Source organism: Scardinius erythrophthalmus (genome assembly GCF_964197995.2).
Source record: "Scardinius erythrophthalmus genome assembly, chromosome: 6".
Classification (NCBI taxonomy): domain Eukaryota; kingdom Metazoa; phylum Chordata; class Actinopteri; order Cypriniformes; family Leuciscidae; genus Scardinius; species Scardinius erythrophthalmus.
The window spans coordinates 5,288,198-5,307,560 of NC_138226.1; the positions used below are offsets into that span (position 1 = coordinate 5,288,198).

At 36.4% G+C, this 19,363-nt stretch overlaps 1 protein-coding gene across 1 annotated transcript in view; it reads right to left on the bottom strand.

Moving 5' to 3' along the window:
• Positions 1-19,363, bottom strand: part of lrp2a (low density lipoprotein receptor-related protein 2a) — a gene marked incomplete at its 5' end in the record, with an annotated part of 103,155 nt that overhangs the window by 54,216 nt on the left and 29,576 nt on the right. Inside the window, 16 exons of the mRNA XM_081367703.1 lie at positions 2,382-2,516; positions 3,150-3,327; positions 4,221-4,449; positions 4,613-4,797; positions 4,883-5,094; positions 6,496-6,744; positions 7,826-7,840; positions 9,996-10,376; positions 11,379-11,495; positions 11,753-11,872; positions 12,867-13,106; positions 13,572-13,853; positions 14,005-14,142; positions 14,862-14,992; positions 15,265-15,390; positions 18,206-18,398. Of these exons, the coding sequence (XP_081223829.1) occupies positions 2,382-2,516; positions 3,150-3,327; positions 4,221-4,449; positions 4,613-4,797; positions 4,883-5,094; positions 6,496-6,744; positions 7,826-7,840; positions 9,996-10,376; positions 11,379-11,495; positions 11,753-11,872; positions 12,867-13,106; positions 13,572-13,853; positions 14,005-14,142; positions 14,862-14,992; positions 15,265-15,390; positions 18,206-18,398 (2,931 nt within the window). The remainder of the gene's footprint in view (positions 1-2,381; positions 2,517-3,149; positions 3,328-4,220; positions 4,450-4,612; positions 4,798-4,882; positions 5,095-6,495; positions 6,745-7,825; positions 7,841-9,995; positions 10,377-11,378; positions 11,496-11,752; positions 11,873-12,866; positions 13,107-13,571; positions 13,854-14,004; positions 14,143-14,861; positions 14,993-15,264; positions 15,391-18,205; positions 18,399-19,363) is intronic.

The following is a 19,363-nucleotide window of genomic DNA, read 5'->3' on the forward strand; positions in this document are numbered from 1 at the left end:
ATTTTCATTTTTGAGTGAACTGTTCCTGTAAACAAGCTTACAGATGCTTACCATCCCTTGTAAAAAAGTACACTTTAGTATACTTTTAAAAAAAGTATTATTACGTAAATAATAAAAGAATAAAGTGCAAACTGAATGTAATGTTTTCTGACACTTAACTACATGTTAAGTGGAATTTATTATTATTTTTTATTAAATGCAGTTAGTTAAACTTAAGTTAAGAGCGCTTTTTTGACCCACTTAAGTAAGATAAAAATAAATATTTGTATATATTATTGTCTTTGAAATATGTACTAACAAGCATTTATGGTAAACTAAAATATAATTTAATGTCATTGCTATTAAAACTTTATGTATTTAAATTTATTTGTAATTACACAATTGTAAAATGTATTAACTTTAAACCTAATATTGAATAACATACTAGAGTTAAATTTATAATTAAGTACTTTACATGTGCTTTAGCATCAAAATAAGTGCACAAAATATAATAACTTTAAAATATTAAAAAATAGTGATTTAAAATGTACTCAAAACTTTTTAAAAAATGCACTTCAGTGTGAGAAGAAACGGTCATCAAAGTCAACTCTCTTAAATACACTTAAGTGGCATTTTATTTCAGTAATATATACTTTTTAGATTTAAAGTACACTGCCAGTGCGCATTCAATACACTTAAGCACACCTTTTTCACAAGGGATAGCACAGATTCCCAGAACTAGGTATCATCTCGTTGCATTTAGTCTTGCAGATATGAGGTACTGGTGAAAAAGTCCTCGCAGAGTAACCTACGCCATATCAGCACAGCTGATTGTGGAAAAACAGTCCATTCAATCACCGTTTGTCTGGATTAATTGTTAAACTCTCATGGAAGAATGCATTTGACAGCGCTAACAAAGGCTGAAACATGAGCGAGGTCGAGAGTCTGTCCCAAAGAGAATGTTAAGGGCTTCTTAAGACTAAAAGGACTCTTGCGCGCTTTCATCCGTTACCGTCAGCTGAGCTAAGGTCTTTTATAAAAGTAAATGTTTGCCTCCACAAAGAAGCTTACTTAGTAAATCGAAAATGGGTTTCTGTTGACAAGTTTTCATTCCCCTGAAATCTATATCCAACTTTAACAGAAGACTGCTTCATTCATTCACTGCAAAGCATATTAAATGGACAGAGGCCAGCATTAAAGACATAGACACATGCATTATTCTTGCCACAAGCAGGAATAAACTGTTAAACTCATTTATCTTTGTCTATGGCGTATTTATTAAGTTAATTTAGATGGTACAGCTTTACTACTTTAAAAGATCAGAGGTCATTTCTTATAGAGGGCTGGAGTAATGATGTATTTTTGTAGGCCAACTCGCAAGTTCGCATCACACCGGTTCTCTCGAAAAAAAAAACAATGGTAATTTTCCATTGGCTTTTGGATTATTGAAGAAAATAAGCTCTGAGACCAACAATAGTTTATGGGCCATATTTACCAAACAGGGCAAATTAGCATGACTATTGCAAACCTTAGTAAACCACATTGCAAGATTTTTGAAATACTCTTAGTCCATAAATTCTGCATCAGAAAGGAAAATCACTACAAATGCATATGCACAAATAACTGTGTCCACGCTTTTTCATTGCTAATTTTTTATCTTTAGTAAATCCTTACAGCAGTTTTTATACGCCACAAGAGGATTCTTACACATTTTGTTCATCAAGACAATCTTCATGAATACATTTTGAAGCCTAAATACAAATCGCAAGAAGTAAAAAGCTAAAGTTAGGATATAAGCGAACTACACCAGGGTTGTACGACTTCAACATCACCACCAATAAGTTTCCCGACAACTCTTTTAATAATTTTTTTTTTTTAAATCTCCGAGTTGGACAGCTTGAGTTAGAACAGTTTGCATGAGTATAAACACAACGAGGCTGTAAAAGTAGACTAATGAATACAACGTTTATGGATTTTAAAGCCTAAATACAATCGCAAGAAGTAAAAAGCAAAAGTTAAGATGTAAACGAACTACACCACGGTCGCACAACGTCACCATCACTAAACTTCCAACAACTTTTTAAATCTCTTTTTTTTAATCTACGAGTTGGAAAGCTTGAGTTAGAATAGTTTGTGTGAGTATATAAGCCACTTGTTATCAATCGCCCTTTCCAAGACACTTAAAAGCTTTTAAAAAATGACTGGTGTATTTTATGTTGTAGAATAAAACATAAAAATATCTTGAGTTTGAGTTCACCACAGAGCTTATCTCAGGCTTTTAACTAGAAGCCCATTCAAAAAACCCACTGACTTTAGGACGTATTTTTAACCATAAGTAACTCTGTTCTCAAGATATCTGCATCAGCCACTGAAAACCCCACATCGGCCGATGTCTCTCGTACCTCTAGCGCACGTGAACTGGTCAGCGGCGAGAGTCCAGCCGGACGGACAGGCACAGGAGTAGAACCTGGGACCAATCGCTGACAGCAGGCAGATATGAGTGCAGGGGCTCGAACGGGGGTCACAGGGGTTAAAACCTGCAGGAAGAACACATCGAAACTTTAACATTAAACATCAAATGAATATTGACCCTCTTTGTTTTCTCAACACGCTTCTGGTTTTCCTCTGAACGGTTCATTGGTGCATGTTATTCTGATGAAAAAATATGTTCACATATATGTTCATTTCGCATAAAAAATATGTTTGTGACATAGAAAAACACTTTAGAATACTTTTAAGTTCACATTGAATACAGTTAAGCACACTTATTTTTCCACAAAATAAATGGTTACACTTTATTTTAAGGTGTCAGTATTCCAGTGTAATTATGCATTTAAGTACTGAGTAATAATAATTAACTACATATATTTACTATAGGGTTAGGTATAGGATGAGGGTTTGGTTTAGGTTTAATTGCATGTAATATTTTGTTAAGGCATACTTTACAGTTATTACTACAGTAACTACTGTACATGTAACATGTGTAACAATGACACTGTAAAATAAAGTGCTACCAAAGAAATGACTTTCCTTTTCAGCCAGCGTGACAAAAAGCTCTTATTATTCAACCTCCTTTCAAATCTTTTTTCTTATCGGAGTGTCTTCCAGAAATGCTTTCTGCATTTAATCCTAACAATAACACTTTGCTCTCCAGATAGCAGGTTATGTACCTGCAGGCTGTCTGGCAGGGTGAAGTGCCACCAGGCCCATGGGCTGGGGCAGATTATACAGCATCACCGTCTGGTTCTGTCCGTGCCACTTGTTGGCCCGGATCACGCGGTTGACGTATCTGTCGGTCCAATAGACAAAATCCTCAAAAATGGTAATTGCGTGGGGATGTTGAAGTACCTTTTCATTGAGAAACAAGAGGTGTTTTATTTATTCACATGGTAAATATGAAGGAAAAACAAAACAAGCATTCATAATTGTGCAAGATACTTTATGCAAGTGCGTAAACATAGATGCCAATGCATTGCATTACGAACTAGAGTTTATATTGCATTAGCAAATGCAGCGAGTACATTTAATGGGGATTGTGCATTGCAAGGACATAGAGGGAAAATAGTAGGGTTTGCAAAAGTGATGCTCAATCATGTGACCAAAAGTTTTCAATGCACTCTAATGTCGACCAATTAGACATTCATAGGTCTTTCCATCAAATTTAAATGCATCGTATGCATTCAATTAAACACTGTGCATCTGCGTTCACATACTTGCTACTACATTTTATGGCCTAATATTTAAACATTAAATCCCAAATTTAAATCATTGCTGAGTTCCTGCCCAAATATTACATTTTTGAAATAGCACCATATTTGCTTGTACTGAAAAAAAAAAAATTCTTACTTTAAATTATTGTCTTGTTTTCCAGTACAAATATATAAACATTCTTAAATAAATATACATTTACTTTAAATGCTAAATGACATAAGATGAGTGAGGAAAGAAAAATAAACTTGTTTTTTCCCTTTGAATTACTGCATTTTTAATTTTCTTACCCCATTGGCAGATATTCTTTCTTGTTTTCAGCAAAAAACTCACATTATTTTTGATATATTTTTCAGAACACATAACCTTTTTATCTAGTCATTTTGCATCTCAAGTAATTATTTCTTGATTCAAGAATGTTTAGATATTTATCCTGGAAAACAAGTCAACAATACTAAGGAAGTGTACAGTATTGTTCATGCAAAGCTACAGATTCATAAACATAAATGTGCACATAAAACAAAAAGTCTCACCAAATCACTGGCCAACACTTGTTTTCGGTTCTTTCCATCGTAATCACAGTAGTCAATGAAGTCTAGGTAAGCATCGGCAAAGTAAAGCAGATTGTTGGGGTAGTCAATTGTTAAGCCATTGGGCCAATAAAGTTTGTTGCTGATGATCGTAGTCCTTAACTTCCCATCCATGCTGGCTCTCTCAATGCGAGGATTTCTGCCCCAGTCAGTCCAAAACATGAGGTGCGTGCTGAAATACATTCAGAAAAGGGCATACAGGGATTTCGTTTGCAACCAATGGTCATTTAAAATTCATTTTATATCCTATACAGCAATTTCCTGAGGCAAAATAGTTTCTACACCATTTTTTTTTCTCAGTGTACTTGTTAAATGCAGTGAGTCATTGGTCTTACTTATTTCTAGGGTCCACGACCAGACCTCTTGGATTGGTCACGTTTTCACTAATCAACACTGTTCTGTGGGATCCGTCTAGTTTGGACACCTCTACGGTCTCCAAAACGTAGTCTGTCCAATACAGGTTTCTGCCAACCCAGTCTACGGCGAGACTCTCGGTGACGGTCACTCCACTATCAAAGATCTGGCAGGGAAGAGAAATGATATTTTAGGGGGATGATGGTTTATGTTCACTGTAAGGGTGCCGGAGCAGCGTTTGTGTCACTCACCACGGTGCGGTCGCTTCCATTTTTGTGAGCGCTCCATATTCTGTCCTGGGTGGTGTCAGACCAGTAAATACGATCTGTGACTGAGTCGAAATCCACCGCCACGATGTTACGGCCGTCTCGCACAAGAGACCGAATAGCGTTTGGCTGTGCGAGGATGTCGTCTGATATAATCTGATTCCGACTCGCCACTAAGAGCAAGGCCTCTCGAGATCCTGCCAGATCGAGAAAGGAATGCAGAACAGAATAGAATAATGTGAAATATTATTATTGTTTTCTTTCTTAATATATTTTAAAATTGTTATTTTTTCCAGAATTTTCTGCACCATTACTCCAGTCTTCAGTGTCACATGATCCTTTAATAATCATTATAATATGCTGATTAAATGATGCTTAAGTTAGTAGAAATAGATTAGAACAACATTTATTTGAATTTAAATATTATAAAAATATATATATATATATATATATTTTACAAACACCTCTTGTAAATTGACAATAATTCTAAAATGTGTGCAAAAATAATTCAAAAGAGAATTAGATAATTTAATTTATAATATTTAAATTCAAATAAATGTTGCTCTAATCTATTTCTACAAATTTAAGCATCATTTAATCAGCATATTATAATGATTATTAAAGGATCATGTGACACTGAAGACTGGAGTAATGGTCAAAACTATGAAATAGCACAAATGAATTATGAACATTATGTAGTGACCTCACTATATGATGCATTACTTCACTATTGATTCAAATTCATCCATTAAAAAATATATAAAAAATAAATGACATTTTAGTTTTTTAATGAATTTGTATACAAAACAAAATGAATTATTAAGGTTGTTATGATTATTAGAATTATGGAGTGACTAAAATGTTAAACAACAACCTTGTTGATGATTTTTCTTCACTATCCAGTCATATTCATCCATTTAGAAAAACAATATATATATATATATATATAAAAAAATTTTTTGAAATGAAATTCATTCAAATGCACATTTTGTAATTAAAACTCAAATTCCAATCATTCAAGCAGTCTTGTCTTGTTTCGCCGTCATCACAAACATAATTCCAACTTTTTTGTGTCAAACTTCTGCCTGGCATGTAAGCATTTTGTGTTTTATCCTTTAATCACATATTGCCGTCCAAATATGAAGTCCACAATGATCACAATTATCTCAAAATATATCAAATAACCTCACAGGAGCAGGAATGAATCCAAACTTTATTCATGTATCAGCTCTCACTTATAAAACTATGCAAGACATATCTAACAAGGCCAAGTAGTAGGATAAAAAAGCTTTTTTCCCGTTGAAAAGCAACATTCAGGAAGAAGACGAGGTATATCGGATGACAGCATTTTTCAACGGGTTATCTCAAGGGAATGGGCTCTTGTCAGCGGCAGAGCTCATAAACAACCCTTTGTTTGGTGATTACCTCCTAATTACCCCCGTAAGAAAGTTTGTGACTGACATATATGTTATTTGTCTTATCTGTGGTAATCCGAGAAGCTGCGGTAGACCCAGCTGAGCTGGTCCAGTTGGCCCTCAGAGACCAAAGCATGGCTCCACTCGCTCAGAGATCACAAAGCTCAGAGGAGACGCACAAACCTGAGGCCTTGCAGGTGCGTCCGTCCGCCTCCAGAGTGTATCCGTCCTGACAATGACATCGGAAGGAGCCTCTCTCGTTGAAACAGTGCTGACTGCAGACGCCCAGAGGATGGCATTCATCCATGTCCTCACACGTCTTGGAGTCGTTGCTCAGCTGGTAGCCCATGGGACAGGTGCACTGGGCTCCAAACGGGCCCTGGATGCAGCCGTGAGTGCAGCCCGCGTTGTTATCCGAGCAGCTCTCCTGATCTACGACCGAGCACAAAAGTCAAGATCAATACCAATGTGAAGCATATCATATGCATGAAGACACAAGGTATTGTGGGAACATGGTAAGGACAACCATTAAAGGGGAGGCTTACTAGGGCTGGGCAATATAAATGAAACAAAATCTCTATATTTATATATTTATTCTAAAACTGCATGAAAAGGTGTTCTTTTTTCATTCAGATAAACCATTTTTGTGATTAAACAGCCATTTTTGATCATTAAAGTAAAAAAACAACAACAAAAAAAAAAAATTTTTTTTTACTCAAAATAAAATAAATGTTAACTGAGATAAATACAATTCTGAAAAAAAAAAATAGTTCAACTTGATGTACTAAAATAACTGAAACTGAGACATAAAAAAACTATTAAATTACATATTAGAACATAAAAACCCATTTTCAACAAAAAAAAAGACAAAAACAAAAAACTAAATACCTAAGGCATACACAAATAATTAAAATAAAAACAGAAAATATAAAAATAAGAACTAATTCAAACAATTAACATAAAACTATAAGAGTATCTCATAGATTATGATGCAGTAAAAGTACAATATTTATTTATTTTTGTGTATATACCGAATTAAATGTAAAAAAAGTTATAAAAACACAATTTTCTCAGCTTTTTGTTGAAAATTACCCACTTTCAAGTCTTGATAAAAAAAGGAATGCATGAAGTTTTATGAAAATAATCAAAAATACTGCCGTTGACTTTTTATTTTTAAACACAGGTTGGCAAAGAGGTAATGTTCATGATGACCACTGCAGATATATTGTGAATATTCAATATATTCCCCAGCCCTAAAGTTTACTGTTTAAATCCGTTGTCCTTGTTTCTGGAACTGGTATTGGGTGAGATACATCGGTGGTTGTGTACCATTTCTATGGACTAACACAGGTAAATAGTACTACAAACTACATATCTATGCTAAACACACACAATCTTGTCACATTCAGACACTCTGATGGTAATTGGATGGTTAGTGAGTACAGCCAGGCAGATACTGGGATGGATTAGTGCTTCATGCAGAGGATTGTGGGTGATTAGGGATTCAGCCTACCTGGCAAGGGCTCATCTGTGAGAAGGGAAGGCAACATGGAAGGAAAATCACAGATCATTTCAATGTTAATTTCCAGATTAGCTAAACACATGCATGATTTGATGGCAAATGGGATTCATAACACAGACAACACTCTGAAATACTCCATGAACTATTGGAATCGACTGACTGACCACATGAATTACCATTTAATAGTTTCATATCAAGAGAAAGATTAAAGATTTCAATGTAAATTAATGTTCTGGATTCAATACACGAAACGAGAGCATCTGTGGCATGCTTTTGATTAGCACAGAAAATGATTTCGATTCATCCCACGGTTTATAAAAATCTTGTTTATAGAATTATACACAATTAAAGTTTAAGGGGCAAGACATTTCAAATGAATCTATCGGTCCAATTTTATTTTAGTATCATTCAGTATCACATAACATTTTGTTGTGTCCTTTTGTTCATTTTCAGTTTTTTTTATATATTTTTATAATTAATTTTAACTTCAATTTTAGTTTTATTTTAGTACTCAAGCTTATTTTATATCAGTTAATTGCCAAGGGAACATTTCTAATGTTCTTTCTTTAGTTTTTAAGTGCAAGTTTTTTAAGTTCATCTAATTTTCCATATTTTTAATAGTTTTAGATTCAGTTAACAGTAACAAACATCATGAAACTGTGCATTTTAAACTTTATTCAGATGTAATGCATTGCCCTATTGGAAGTGTGATGGTGTTCACTTTTTATGAATGAGGTAAAACAATTATTTTCTGTGGTAATCAACAACATCTGTGGGTTTAAACTTAACACAGGAAAGTGTATCAAATGAACATGTGTAGATTTTCAACCATTTTTCAACCATAAGTCATTAGCACTGTTTAAATGAGACAAAGCAGAATAGAGACTTGTGGGATTGATCCGCAGAATAAGGGCTGTTTAGCTCCTGTTGACGTATAATAATGGCTAAACATTTTGGGAAGTTGTTTCAACCCTCAATAGTATTTATCCAAACAACTATTAAATTCCATATACATCAAAAAAATTATTAATTCATTCATTTTAAAGCCTAGGGCTGTGTTCTAAAACCCAATGAGATATTCTGCTATCCACTGTCTACATAAGCAGCATCCTACAAGAATGAAAACTAGATTGATTTAGAAAACTTTACATAGGCAGCAACTCGGTGAACATGATATTTAATGTAAGAAAGTCTGCCTACATAGGCAGCTCATTAAGTTTTAGAACAAAGCCAAGATGTTCATTAGGGAGGTCAATATTCTTAAAGTTTATGCACTACCGTTCAAAAGTTTGAGGTCAGTAAGATTCATTTTTTTGGTCGCACTTTATGTTAAGTGGCTTTAAGTAATATGTACTTACATTGAAATTAATAATTTGATACAATGGACTTATTGTGTTCATACATGTTTTTACATTGTACTTAATTACAGCTGTAATTAATTTATGTAATTACATTTGTAATTACACAGTTGACCCTTCCCTTACACCTTAACGCACCCTTATACCTATCCACACCACCACACCTGTCCCTAACCTTACCCATATCACATCTCAATAGCAGTAAAAGTGTTTTACAATACAACATGAACACAATAAGTACATAGTACTTAAAGCCAATTAATATAAAGTGGGACCATTTTTTTTAATAAAAAGTGACTTTTAATAAAAAGTACATAGGACTTAAAGCCAATTAATATAAAGTGGGACGATTTTTTTTAATAAAAAGTGACAGGAAAGACATTTATATTGTTACAAAAGATTTCAAATAAATTCTGTTTTTAGAACTTTCTGTAACATGGTTTCAACAAAAATATGAAGCAGTGCAACTATTTTCAACTGATAATAACAAAAAATGTTTCTTGAGAAGCAAATCATCATATTAGAATGATTTCTGAAGGATCATGTGACACGGAAGACTGGAGTAATGATGCTGAAGATTTAGCTTTGCCATCAGTGAAATAAGTTACATTTTACACAACGTCATTTATATATGATATTGTGTAAAATATATTTCACAATATATCTGTTTCTACTGAATATTTGATCAAATAAATGCAGCCTTGGTGAGCATAAGACACGTTCTCGTGTCGTACAAAAATCGTAAATTTGAACGGTAGTGTATATGTCTTGCAAATCTCAGTAAAGCATCTGGCATGACTTACTGCAGAGAGGGGATTCGTCCGCCCCGTTGGGACAGTCTGGAGTGTTGTCGCACACCCTGCTGAGGTTAACACACACACTGTGTCCTGGGCACTGCCACTGCCAGCTGGGACAGCGGAACGGTGGCGTGGGACAGTCCCGCTCATCGCTGCCATCCCGACAGTCATTATCTCCGTCACATATCCAGCCATGGAAAACACAGTTTCCATTATCGCAGCGGAACTGTGAGGTGGGACACGTCCTCGGCGGGCAAACGTGGTGTTCGTCTGAGCCATCTTCGCAGTCCGGGTGCCCGTCACACTCCCAGCTCGAGGGAACACAACTGCCGTCTGACTGGCACTGAAACTCACTCTCGTGGTGACACATGCCGGGTGGCCTAGTGGCTGGAAGGGTCAAAGGTCATGCTAAATTAATGCATGCAAGTCAATCCAAGACAACTGTTAGCGTTTCCTGAGGTTTCAAAGAAATGCTCAAAACAATGAATTAAGAACATGGTTGTATTTCAACCCAAATTTAAAAGAAAAAAAGTATAAAATGTCATTTTTCTTAAAGAGAAAATCAGGTTATACTGTATTTCGATAGTCTACTTTAGACATTTGACTAACTAATAGTAACTTTGCAGCTACATGTCAGATAACTCAAATTAGAGTATATGTAGACTGTTATAGTTACTAGAATGTCTAAAGTGGACCATCGAAATAAAGTGTTACCAAATTTTTTGTAGGATCTTTAGAAATATTGTTTTTTACCATAGTGTTTTTGCATTTAAGTTCCGTCTGTTGAATCAGTCTTTGTCCGATCTACTGTACGTTGTGTATGGTGTGTGTTTCTGCCTGTTCAGCTTTCATTTATATTATTACCATTAAACCTTCGTGTTGGTAATATATTCTCGTCTTCGTCTGCGTTCCTGCAACCACCCGTGACAATTCTCAGTCCAGTAGTTTAAATAAATGTAATAATGATCAATTTTAAAATAATATATTCCTACATCATGGCAGTATTTGTTGTACTGCCTTTAATTTAAATAAAAATAGCTCATTTAAATAAATAAAAATATTGTATTACAATACTTATGCTATACGGTAAAAAATATTATAATAATGCAAATTTAATACGAATCACCATTGAGAATAATGGGAATAACAACAAAAAATTCTAAAAATATGAATGTTCCTAAAATACACTTTGTTTTTTCTTTATTTATATATGTATATATATACTTTTGATTTGGGGGTGCACAGTGACTGGAAATGTTTTTGTAAGATTCACCCATTTATATACTGCATATGTAATGCAATGTCCTACACAATTATCATAATTGAAAGACATATTGGAGATCATCAGAACTAAAAGACAAACTTAGAATTCATTTTGTTTATACTTACGACAGCCAGATTCATCCGAGCGATCGTTACAGTCAAACACCCCATCACATCGGTAGTATGAGTTGACACACTGATGCCCGTTTACACACTTGAACTCATAGGCTGTGCAGTTGTACACTGATGATCAAAAAGATTTAGTCAAAAAATAAAAATCAGCTTGATCTGATCTGAACTTCCATTAGAGATTTTATTATACTGTTTATACCGTGAAAATTACATTTGTGTGCATAGAGAATTCATATGTTTGCACGGCCATGTCTGGTTTATGTTGAAATACATTTGTAAAGAAATAAAATGGCATTTTAGAAATGCAATAAAAGATTTATGTTCTGCAATTCTAAGCTAAACAATATTGCAGGGTAATGAACTCTTACCACATCCCTGCTCGTCCGCCCCGTCTGCACAATCTCGGTCTCCATCACACACGTAATTGGGGTCAATGCAGCGGTGGTCCGGGCACTGGAACTGACCAGGGTGGCATGTGCCAAGAGAATCTGGAGAAAGTAACACCACAAGAAAAGACCACAAAATCAACTTTGTCTCAGATATTTCTCTAAAAATACATATAGGCTCAGTTTCACAGACAGGACTTAGATTAAGCCAGGATTAGGCCTTAGTTCAATTAGGACATTTAAGTAGCTTTTATAAATGTGCCTTAGAAAAAACATTACTGGTGTGAATCTTGAGACAAAACAATGGCAGATTTTAAGAAATGTCAGTGCAAGTTGCTTTCAGTTAAAACAGCTCAAACACGCATTTTAGTCTAAGACTAGGCTTAAGCCTTGTACGTGAAACAAGAGGTAAGAGAAATAAAAACTGACAAATTTTTCACATGCTATGAAATTAATATGAACAGCACATAGTTCAGATCATTTGGTTTTAACATTATTTGATGAAAAATATACAGTATGAGTCCATTTTGAGATCTCCAACATTTTAAATACATTTGTAAATATACATAAAAACCATCGATACACAGATCTACCCCTCTAATCCTGTCTAATCGGCCCTTGTTAATCGTGATCACTAAGACACGCTTCACTGTTCTGTGGCTCATACTTAAGGCTAGGAAGTTCCCAAAGCTTAAGTATTCAAACTTCCGCATAACATCGCTTAAGAATCGGCTTCCTTTCAATTAATGAGTTGGAATTAGAATAGGCCACACCCACAGGAAGTGGACGTGGAATTAGAGTAAAGTGAATTTATTGAATTCCAGTTCTGGAAGAAAATTAGTACAAATCTATGATTAGTACAGATCTATGTGTTCGTTTAACTATAAGGCTTATAAAACGTTGTACTCCTGCATCCTGTTTGCAACCAAAATGCAAATAAAAAAAAATTGTTTTTGTAAAAAAATGGCTTTAAAATGGACCTCATCAAATCAGAATTTACAGTCAAAGCTATCCGTTTAAAACAATATATTTCAAAATTCATAATGAATGAATAGCCCCCATATATATAATCAATTAACATTTGCCAAAGCCTCACCACAGTCGGTCTCATCCGACCCGTCTCCGCAGTCGTTGTCGGTGTCACAGAGCCATGTGCGGGGGATGCAGCGATGGTTGGCACAGCTGAACTGGTCCGACTGGCAAGTGCCAGGGGTCTGTGTGGGACAGTCCCTCTCGTCACTGCCGTCAAAACAGTCATTGTGTCCGTCGCAGTGCCAGCTTCTGGGCACACAGCGCTGATTGGCACAGGTGAAGGCAGTGGGCGAGCATGTGTTATCTGTGAGCCAGCAGAGTGGGGGGGGTATTTTCATTACAAGTGAAAAAGACTTTTTCTGGGTCCATCTTACTAAATAAGTACTTCAAAGATTGCCATGATAAAAATCATTATCTCATGACATTAAAAACATTTTACAGACATCTTTGCCCCGTCAATACATGCCCATGAATGATCATGTCTGGATTTATTTCAAATAATTTGTGATCTTGACATTCTTCCCATTCTGCATGCCATTTATCTAATAAATACTGGTTGATTTAGGGCTTGAGGTCCGAAGGTGGGATTTGGCATTGACTGATTCTTTCCGCAAGAGCTTTTTGTTGCTGTAATTTGCATAAATGTAATTCAGGATGTTGCATAATTGTATTGTGCCAGCAAAATTGTCATTTGTCATCATTTTTAAATTTATATCACACAGCTTTCAGTGCATAAACAATTGCATGGAATGTAAATAGTAAACATTACTATTAGCGCCACAGTTGGCCTCATCACTGTTGTCGTGACAGTCGTCGACGCCGTCACATTGGTAGTTCTGAGAGACGCACTTCCCGTTAGTGCATGAGAAGGAGTTTGAGCCACACTGGAGCGTCGGCGGCTCATTGGATGGATCGTCTACACACGTCTGCTGATTCGCTTCCAGCTTCATTCCATACGGGCAGCCACACACTCGTTGGGAGTACGGTGCTGGGAAACAGAAATGACTGCAGTCTCCGTTTGGGTTAGTTTGCCTGCTGCAGAAGTTAGATCCTGTTGTGGGTAAAAAGCAATGCACATTATTGATTAAACACACAGGTTAATTTCATCTATTGCTTCATGGCAATTAGTTTCATTACTTTACAGCCAATGCAAAAATTGAGTAAAGTAAATTCATCAATAAACAAATGAAAGTGACTCTCACCAATCTGCGTGTCAGCGTTGAAAGATTTGACGTGCATGATGTGGCTGATCCCTCTGCGAATGATCATCATCTCCCCTCCGTCTGTTTTACGGACCCTCACGATTCCACCCAGCCGCCAGTCGGTGAAGTACACGTAACCTGGACCAGAAAACTTCATTAATGTAATCATGCAAGCTATCTCTGTAAAATACCAGTCCATGAACTCTGACTTCTGCCCTTTTATCTTTCAGCACCGAACAGACGAACTACAAAAGTTTAAGTAAGCGGCATAATGACCTTCATTTCACAGATACCAGAAATGACTATCCATCATCAAAGAACAGGCCAGTGTGACTAATGTGATGATGACAGACATCGAATGGTAAAATTAACATTACATCAGTCGGTGGGTTTAATTTAGACTGCTTTATAGAAGTCAGCTGCATCTCAGGACAGACAGACAGACAGACAGACAGACAGACAGACAGATAGACAGATAGATAGATAGATAGATAGATAGACAGACAGACAGACAGACAGACAGATAGATAGATAGATAGACAGACAGACAGACAGACAGACAGACAAAAAGACAGACAGACGGACGGACAGACAGACACAGATAGTCAGACAAACAGAAAGACAGACAGAAAGGCAGACAGACAGACAGACAGACGGACGGACGGACGGTAGGACGGACAGAAGGACGGACAGACGGACAGACAGACGGACATACAAAGACAGACAGACAGACAGACAGACAGACAGAAAGGCAGACAGACAGACAGACAGACAGACAGACAGACGGACAGACAGACAGACAGACAGACGGACGGACAGACAGACGGACAGACAGACATGCATACTGATAAACCCACCTCCAAAAACAGTAAGTCCAAATGGGTGGGAGATCTGGGTGATGCGTTCCAAAGACAGCCTGTTTTGTCCATCGAAATTGCTGTGCTCGATCTTATCAAAGAAGGCGTCCACCCAATACAATCGCATGGCACTGAGAGGCAGAGACATGATCAAGAGCAGAGGGGTTTAGGCCAAGGCTGAGAAACAGGATTATGTCCGATCATGGTTTTAAGGAGATTAGGAGTGAGTGTGCATTGAATGTGTAACAAAACAAAGAACGATGAGTCACGGCTTTAGGAAGTCTTCAGAATTTAAAAAAGAGAGGCAGATTTATGAATGAAACAGATGGATTATTGTTTGTGATATTATGAGCATAACTGAATGCTGTATTGTTGTGGTTTCATTCTGGGAAATACAACTCACCTCCAGTCAATGGCCAGGCCATTGGGCCAGCCGAGAGTGGTGTTTACAATCGACTGAGCATGTGACCCATCACCCCAGGCCCGCATGATCTTCGCAGGACGGTACCAGTCGGTCCAGAAAATATAACTGCCGAGCACAAAGCAAAGACACATACAAGACTTTAATAGAAATAGTTCACGCAAGAATAAATATTCTGTCATCATTTCCTCACCCTCTTTACTTTCTTTCCTCAGAGGACAACAGGCTGTTTTACATGCAATTATAATGAATGGGCAATAAATCTTTCAAGCTTCAAAAAGGACACAAAATAACCTTAAAAGTTCCAAAATTTCAAAAAAGTTCCAAAATATATATATATATATTATAATTAGGGCTGTCAAAAAATTAATCGCGATTTTTCGCATCCAAAATAAAAGTTTGTGTTTAAATAATATATGTGTGTGTACTGTGTATAATTAATTAAATTTGTATATATAAATACACACACATGCTTGTATATATTTAAGAAAAATGTGTAATTTATATATAAAAAAATATATTTATATATAATATGAATTATATATAAATATATACAGTATATGTATGCAAATATTTCTTAAATATATACATGCATGTGTGTGTATTTATATATACAAAATAATTATACAGAGTACACACACATAAAGTATATTATGTAAACACAAACTTTTATTTTGGATGCAATTAATTGCGATTAATCTTTTGACAGCCCTAATTTTAATATAATCAGTAATATAAGTATATTATAAATGCCTTTACTGATATTTCTGTCAGGACCACTATCGTCAAATACGATTGACAATTAGCATACAGTTTGGATTGGCGGTATGGTTCTGTTCTGGGCGAGTACTCCCTGCGCATCCATGCAGCCTAGCATGAATAAGAGCAGCTACGCTTGATTTTTGAGCAATTTAATGTGAGTATAAGTATTCATTTATTAAAAAAAATCACACAATCCTCAAACTTTTGAATGGCAGAATATATATTTGTCTTTTGAAGACATACAAAAGACAATTTTAACAATCAGAAATTGTTTGATATGCCCTCTCAAAGTTTCGGTCTTACATTTCAGTCTGTTCCTCACACATGTGGACCACTCTTATAATATACCTTTTGTGGTGCTTTTTTGTCATTTTGGAGTTTGACAGCTCCAGTCCTCATTCATTAAACTGAAAAGAGTGGCCAAAAAGTCATACATGTTTGGGACAGCATGAGCGTGAAGACATAATGCCAAAATCACCCCAAATCTTCACCCTGTGCCCTCGCCAAATTAATAGGTGGGGACACTTTCGAAACCATCCGCTGGGTTTTATTTATAAACTGTTAGGTATAGACAGTGCTCTGCGGGGCTTTCCCCCGTTAAGCCAAGTTCTTAGTGTGCACTACAATACCAGCCTTCATGCAGCACTAATCTAGTCTCCTGGGCCCAGAGGCCTCATGACTTTGAAGCCATTGGAAATGTCCCACTAGCTCGACATAAAGAGCTCTTTTATCTGTGCCAGGTTCAAAGCTGGAGCAATCTATGAATGGCTGGGCACCTCCTGCATTATGAAAGGTGTGACTGGACACAAGTGGCACGATTTTATTTTCATGGTCTTAGAGAAACAGAGAAGCGAGGTGAAAGCTTTGCTCCCCCAAGCTGTGTTTATGGCTCAGGTCGAATGAATTGTGTCTGTTCACATTTGAACATGCCTGTGATTTTGAACCCACAATCATAATCCTTTTTTTCCATTAAAGGAATAGTTCACCCAAAAATTAAACACGTGTCATCCTTTACTCACCCTCATGTTGTTCCAAACCTGTATGAGTTTCTTTCTTCTGTTAAACACAAAAGAAGATATTTTGAAGAATGTTGGTAACCAGACAGTTGACGGCACCCATTGACTTCCATATAAAAAAAAATTCCTACTATGGAAGTCAATGAAGTCAAACTGTCTGGTTACCAACATTCTTTAAAGGAACAAGCTGACTTTTTGGGACTTTAGCTTATTCACCGTAACCCCTAGAGTTAGATAGGTCCATACATACCTTTCTCATCTCCATGCGTGCCGTAACTCTGTCTCACGCACCCACCGCTAGCCTAGCTTAGCACAAAGACTGGAGGTAAATGGCTCCAGCTAGCATACTGCTCCCAATAAGTGACAAAATAACGTCAACATTTTCCTATTTACATGTTGTGATTTGTATAGTCACAGCGTGTACAAATAACAAGGTCACATGAGACACAGCCATCTTCTAACCGTACACATACTGGGAACTATATTCTCAGAAGGCAAAGCACTGCTACTTGGGTGGAGTGATTTGCTCGCAGCACCTGAGAAGCCCCGTGGTGAGGAACAGAGAGTTCGCTCAGAGTTGGAGTAAATCACTCCCCCCAAGTAGCAGTGCTTCGCCTTCTGAGAATATAGTTCCCAGTATGTATACGACTATACAAATCACAACATGTAAATAGGAAAACTTTGGCATTATTTTGTCACTTATTGGGAGCAGTATGCTAGCTGGAGCCATTTACCTCCAGTCTTTGTGCTAAGCTAGGCTAGCAGTGGGTGCATCAGACAGAGTTACGGCACGCACAGAGATGAAAAAGGTATGTATGGACTTATCTAACTCTGGGGGATACGGTGAATAAGCTAAAGTCCCCAAAAGTCAGCGTGTTCCTTTAAAATATTTTCTTTTGTGTTTAACAGAAGAAAGAAACTCATACAGGTTTGGAACAACATAAGAGTCAGTAAGGTCACTGCACTCCACATTGGTCACTTATTAGGTTCGATTACACTTTCTAGAAGATAGCAGCCTATTTAGCCAGTAGACAGCAAGGTACTGTAGCTCATTAAGTTTTGTAACAGAGCCACAGTATTAACTACTTTTCTTTTTTGATGTATATTAAAATAGCAATATCAAGACTAGCTGATAAATGACTCACCCAGCCACCGGGTGGACCACTATGGATCTGGGGTTGTTGAGGTTGCGTACAATGGCTCGTCTGGACTTATCCGAGACCTTCATGACAGATATACTCCTGTACCGTGGATCGGTCCAGTATAGGTTCTTTGATATCCAGTCATAAGCAAGATCTTCCACGCCATCCACCCGATTGGCTGCTAGTGCCTCCCTGCCTGTGCAGTTTAAAGCAAAGAAGCACAAAGATGAAAGTGCTATCCACTGCTGTTTTGAACGTACACTTAAGAGCTATGAAAGCAAGAAACAATGTGGAAAAATGTGGAGCCTGTGTTGGAAGTAGACATTTGAACTATACATACTATTGAAATTGGAAGTATTTAAGTTGGGGAACTTTCCAAGTTGGGGGCATGTCAGATAAAAAATTAAGATGAAAGCCAATTGATATTGGTCATAAGTTGTAATTTACACTTCCGAAAGCCAATTCTGTGAACTTTTATAAGTACACTAGCATATACACTACTGTTCAAAAGTTTGGGGTCAGTAAGTTTTTTTTAAAAAGATATTAATACCTTTATTTAGCAAGGATGCATTAAATTGATCAATTCTGATCAAAATAATGTTATAAAAGATTTATATTTCAAATAAATGCTGTTCTTTTGAACTTTCTGTTCATCAAAGAGTCCAGAAAAAAAGTATCACAGTTTCCAAAGAAGAATTAAGCTCCACAACTGTTTTCAATATTGATGATAATAATACGAATTGTTTCTTGAGCATCAAATCATCATATTAGAATGATTTCTGAAGGATCATGTGACACTGAAGACTGGAGTAATAATGGCATCACAGGAATAAATTACATTTTTAAAGTTTTTACTGTATTTTTGATCAAATTAATGCAGCCTTGGTGAGAATAAGAGACTTATTTTGAATTAAAAAAAAAAAATCTTACAGATCCCAAACTTTTAAATGGTAGTGGAGATGAACTTGATGCTAAAAAACAGAAATGCTAAAAAAAAAAGAAAAAGTATTGTGTAGGGTCTTAAAGCAGCACTTCATTTAGCAAATTTTGTTTCCCCTCCCCAAAATGCACCAGGCTCCCATGTATTGCCCCTTCTGAAACCCTAATCATCAGCTCTACTGGGTCACACTGGCTGCACTTTGGTACTAAGCTGCTTGCCTC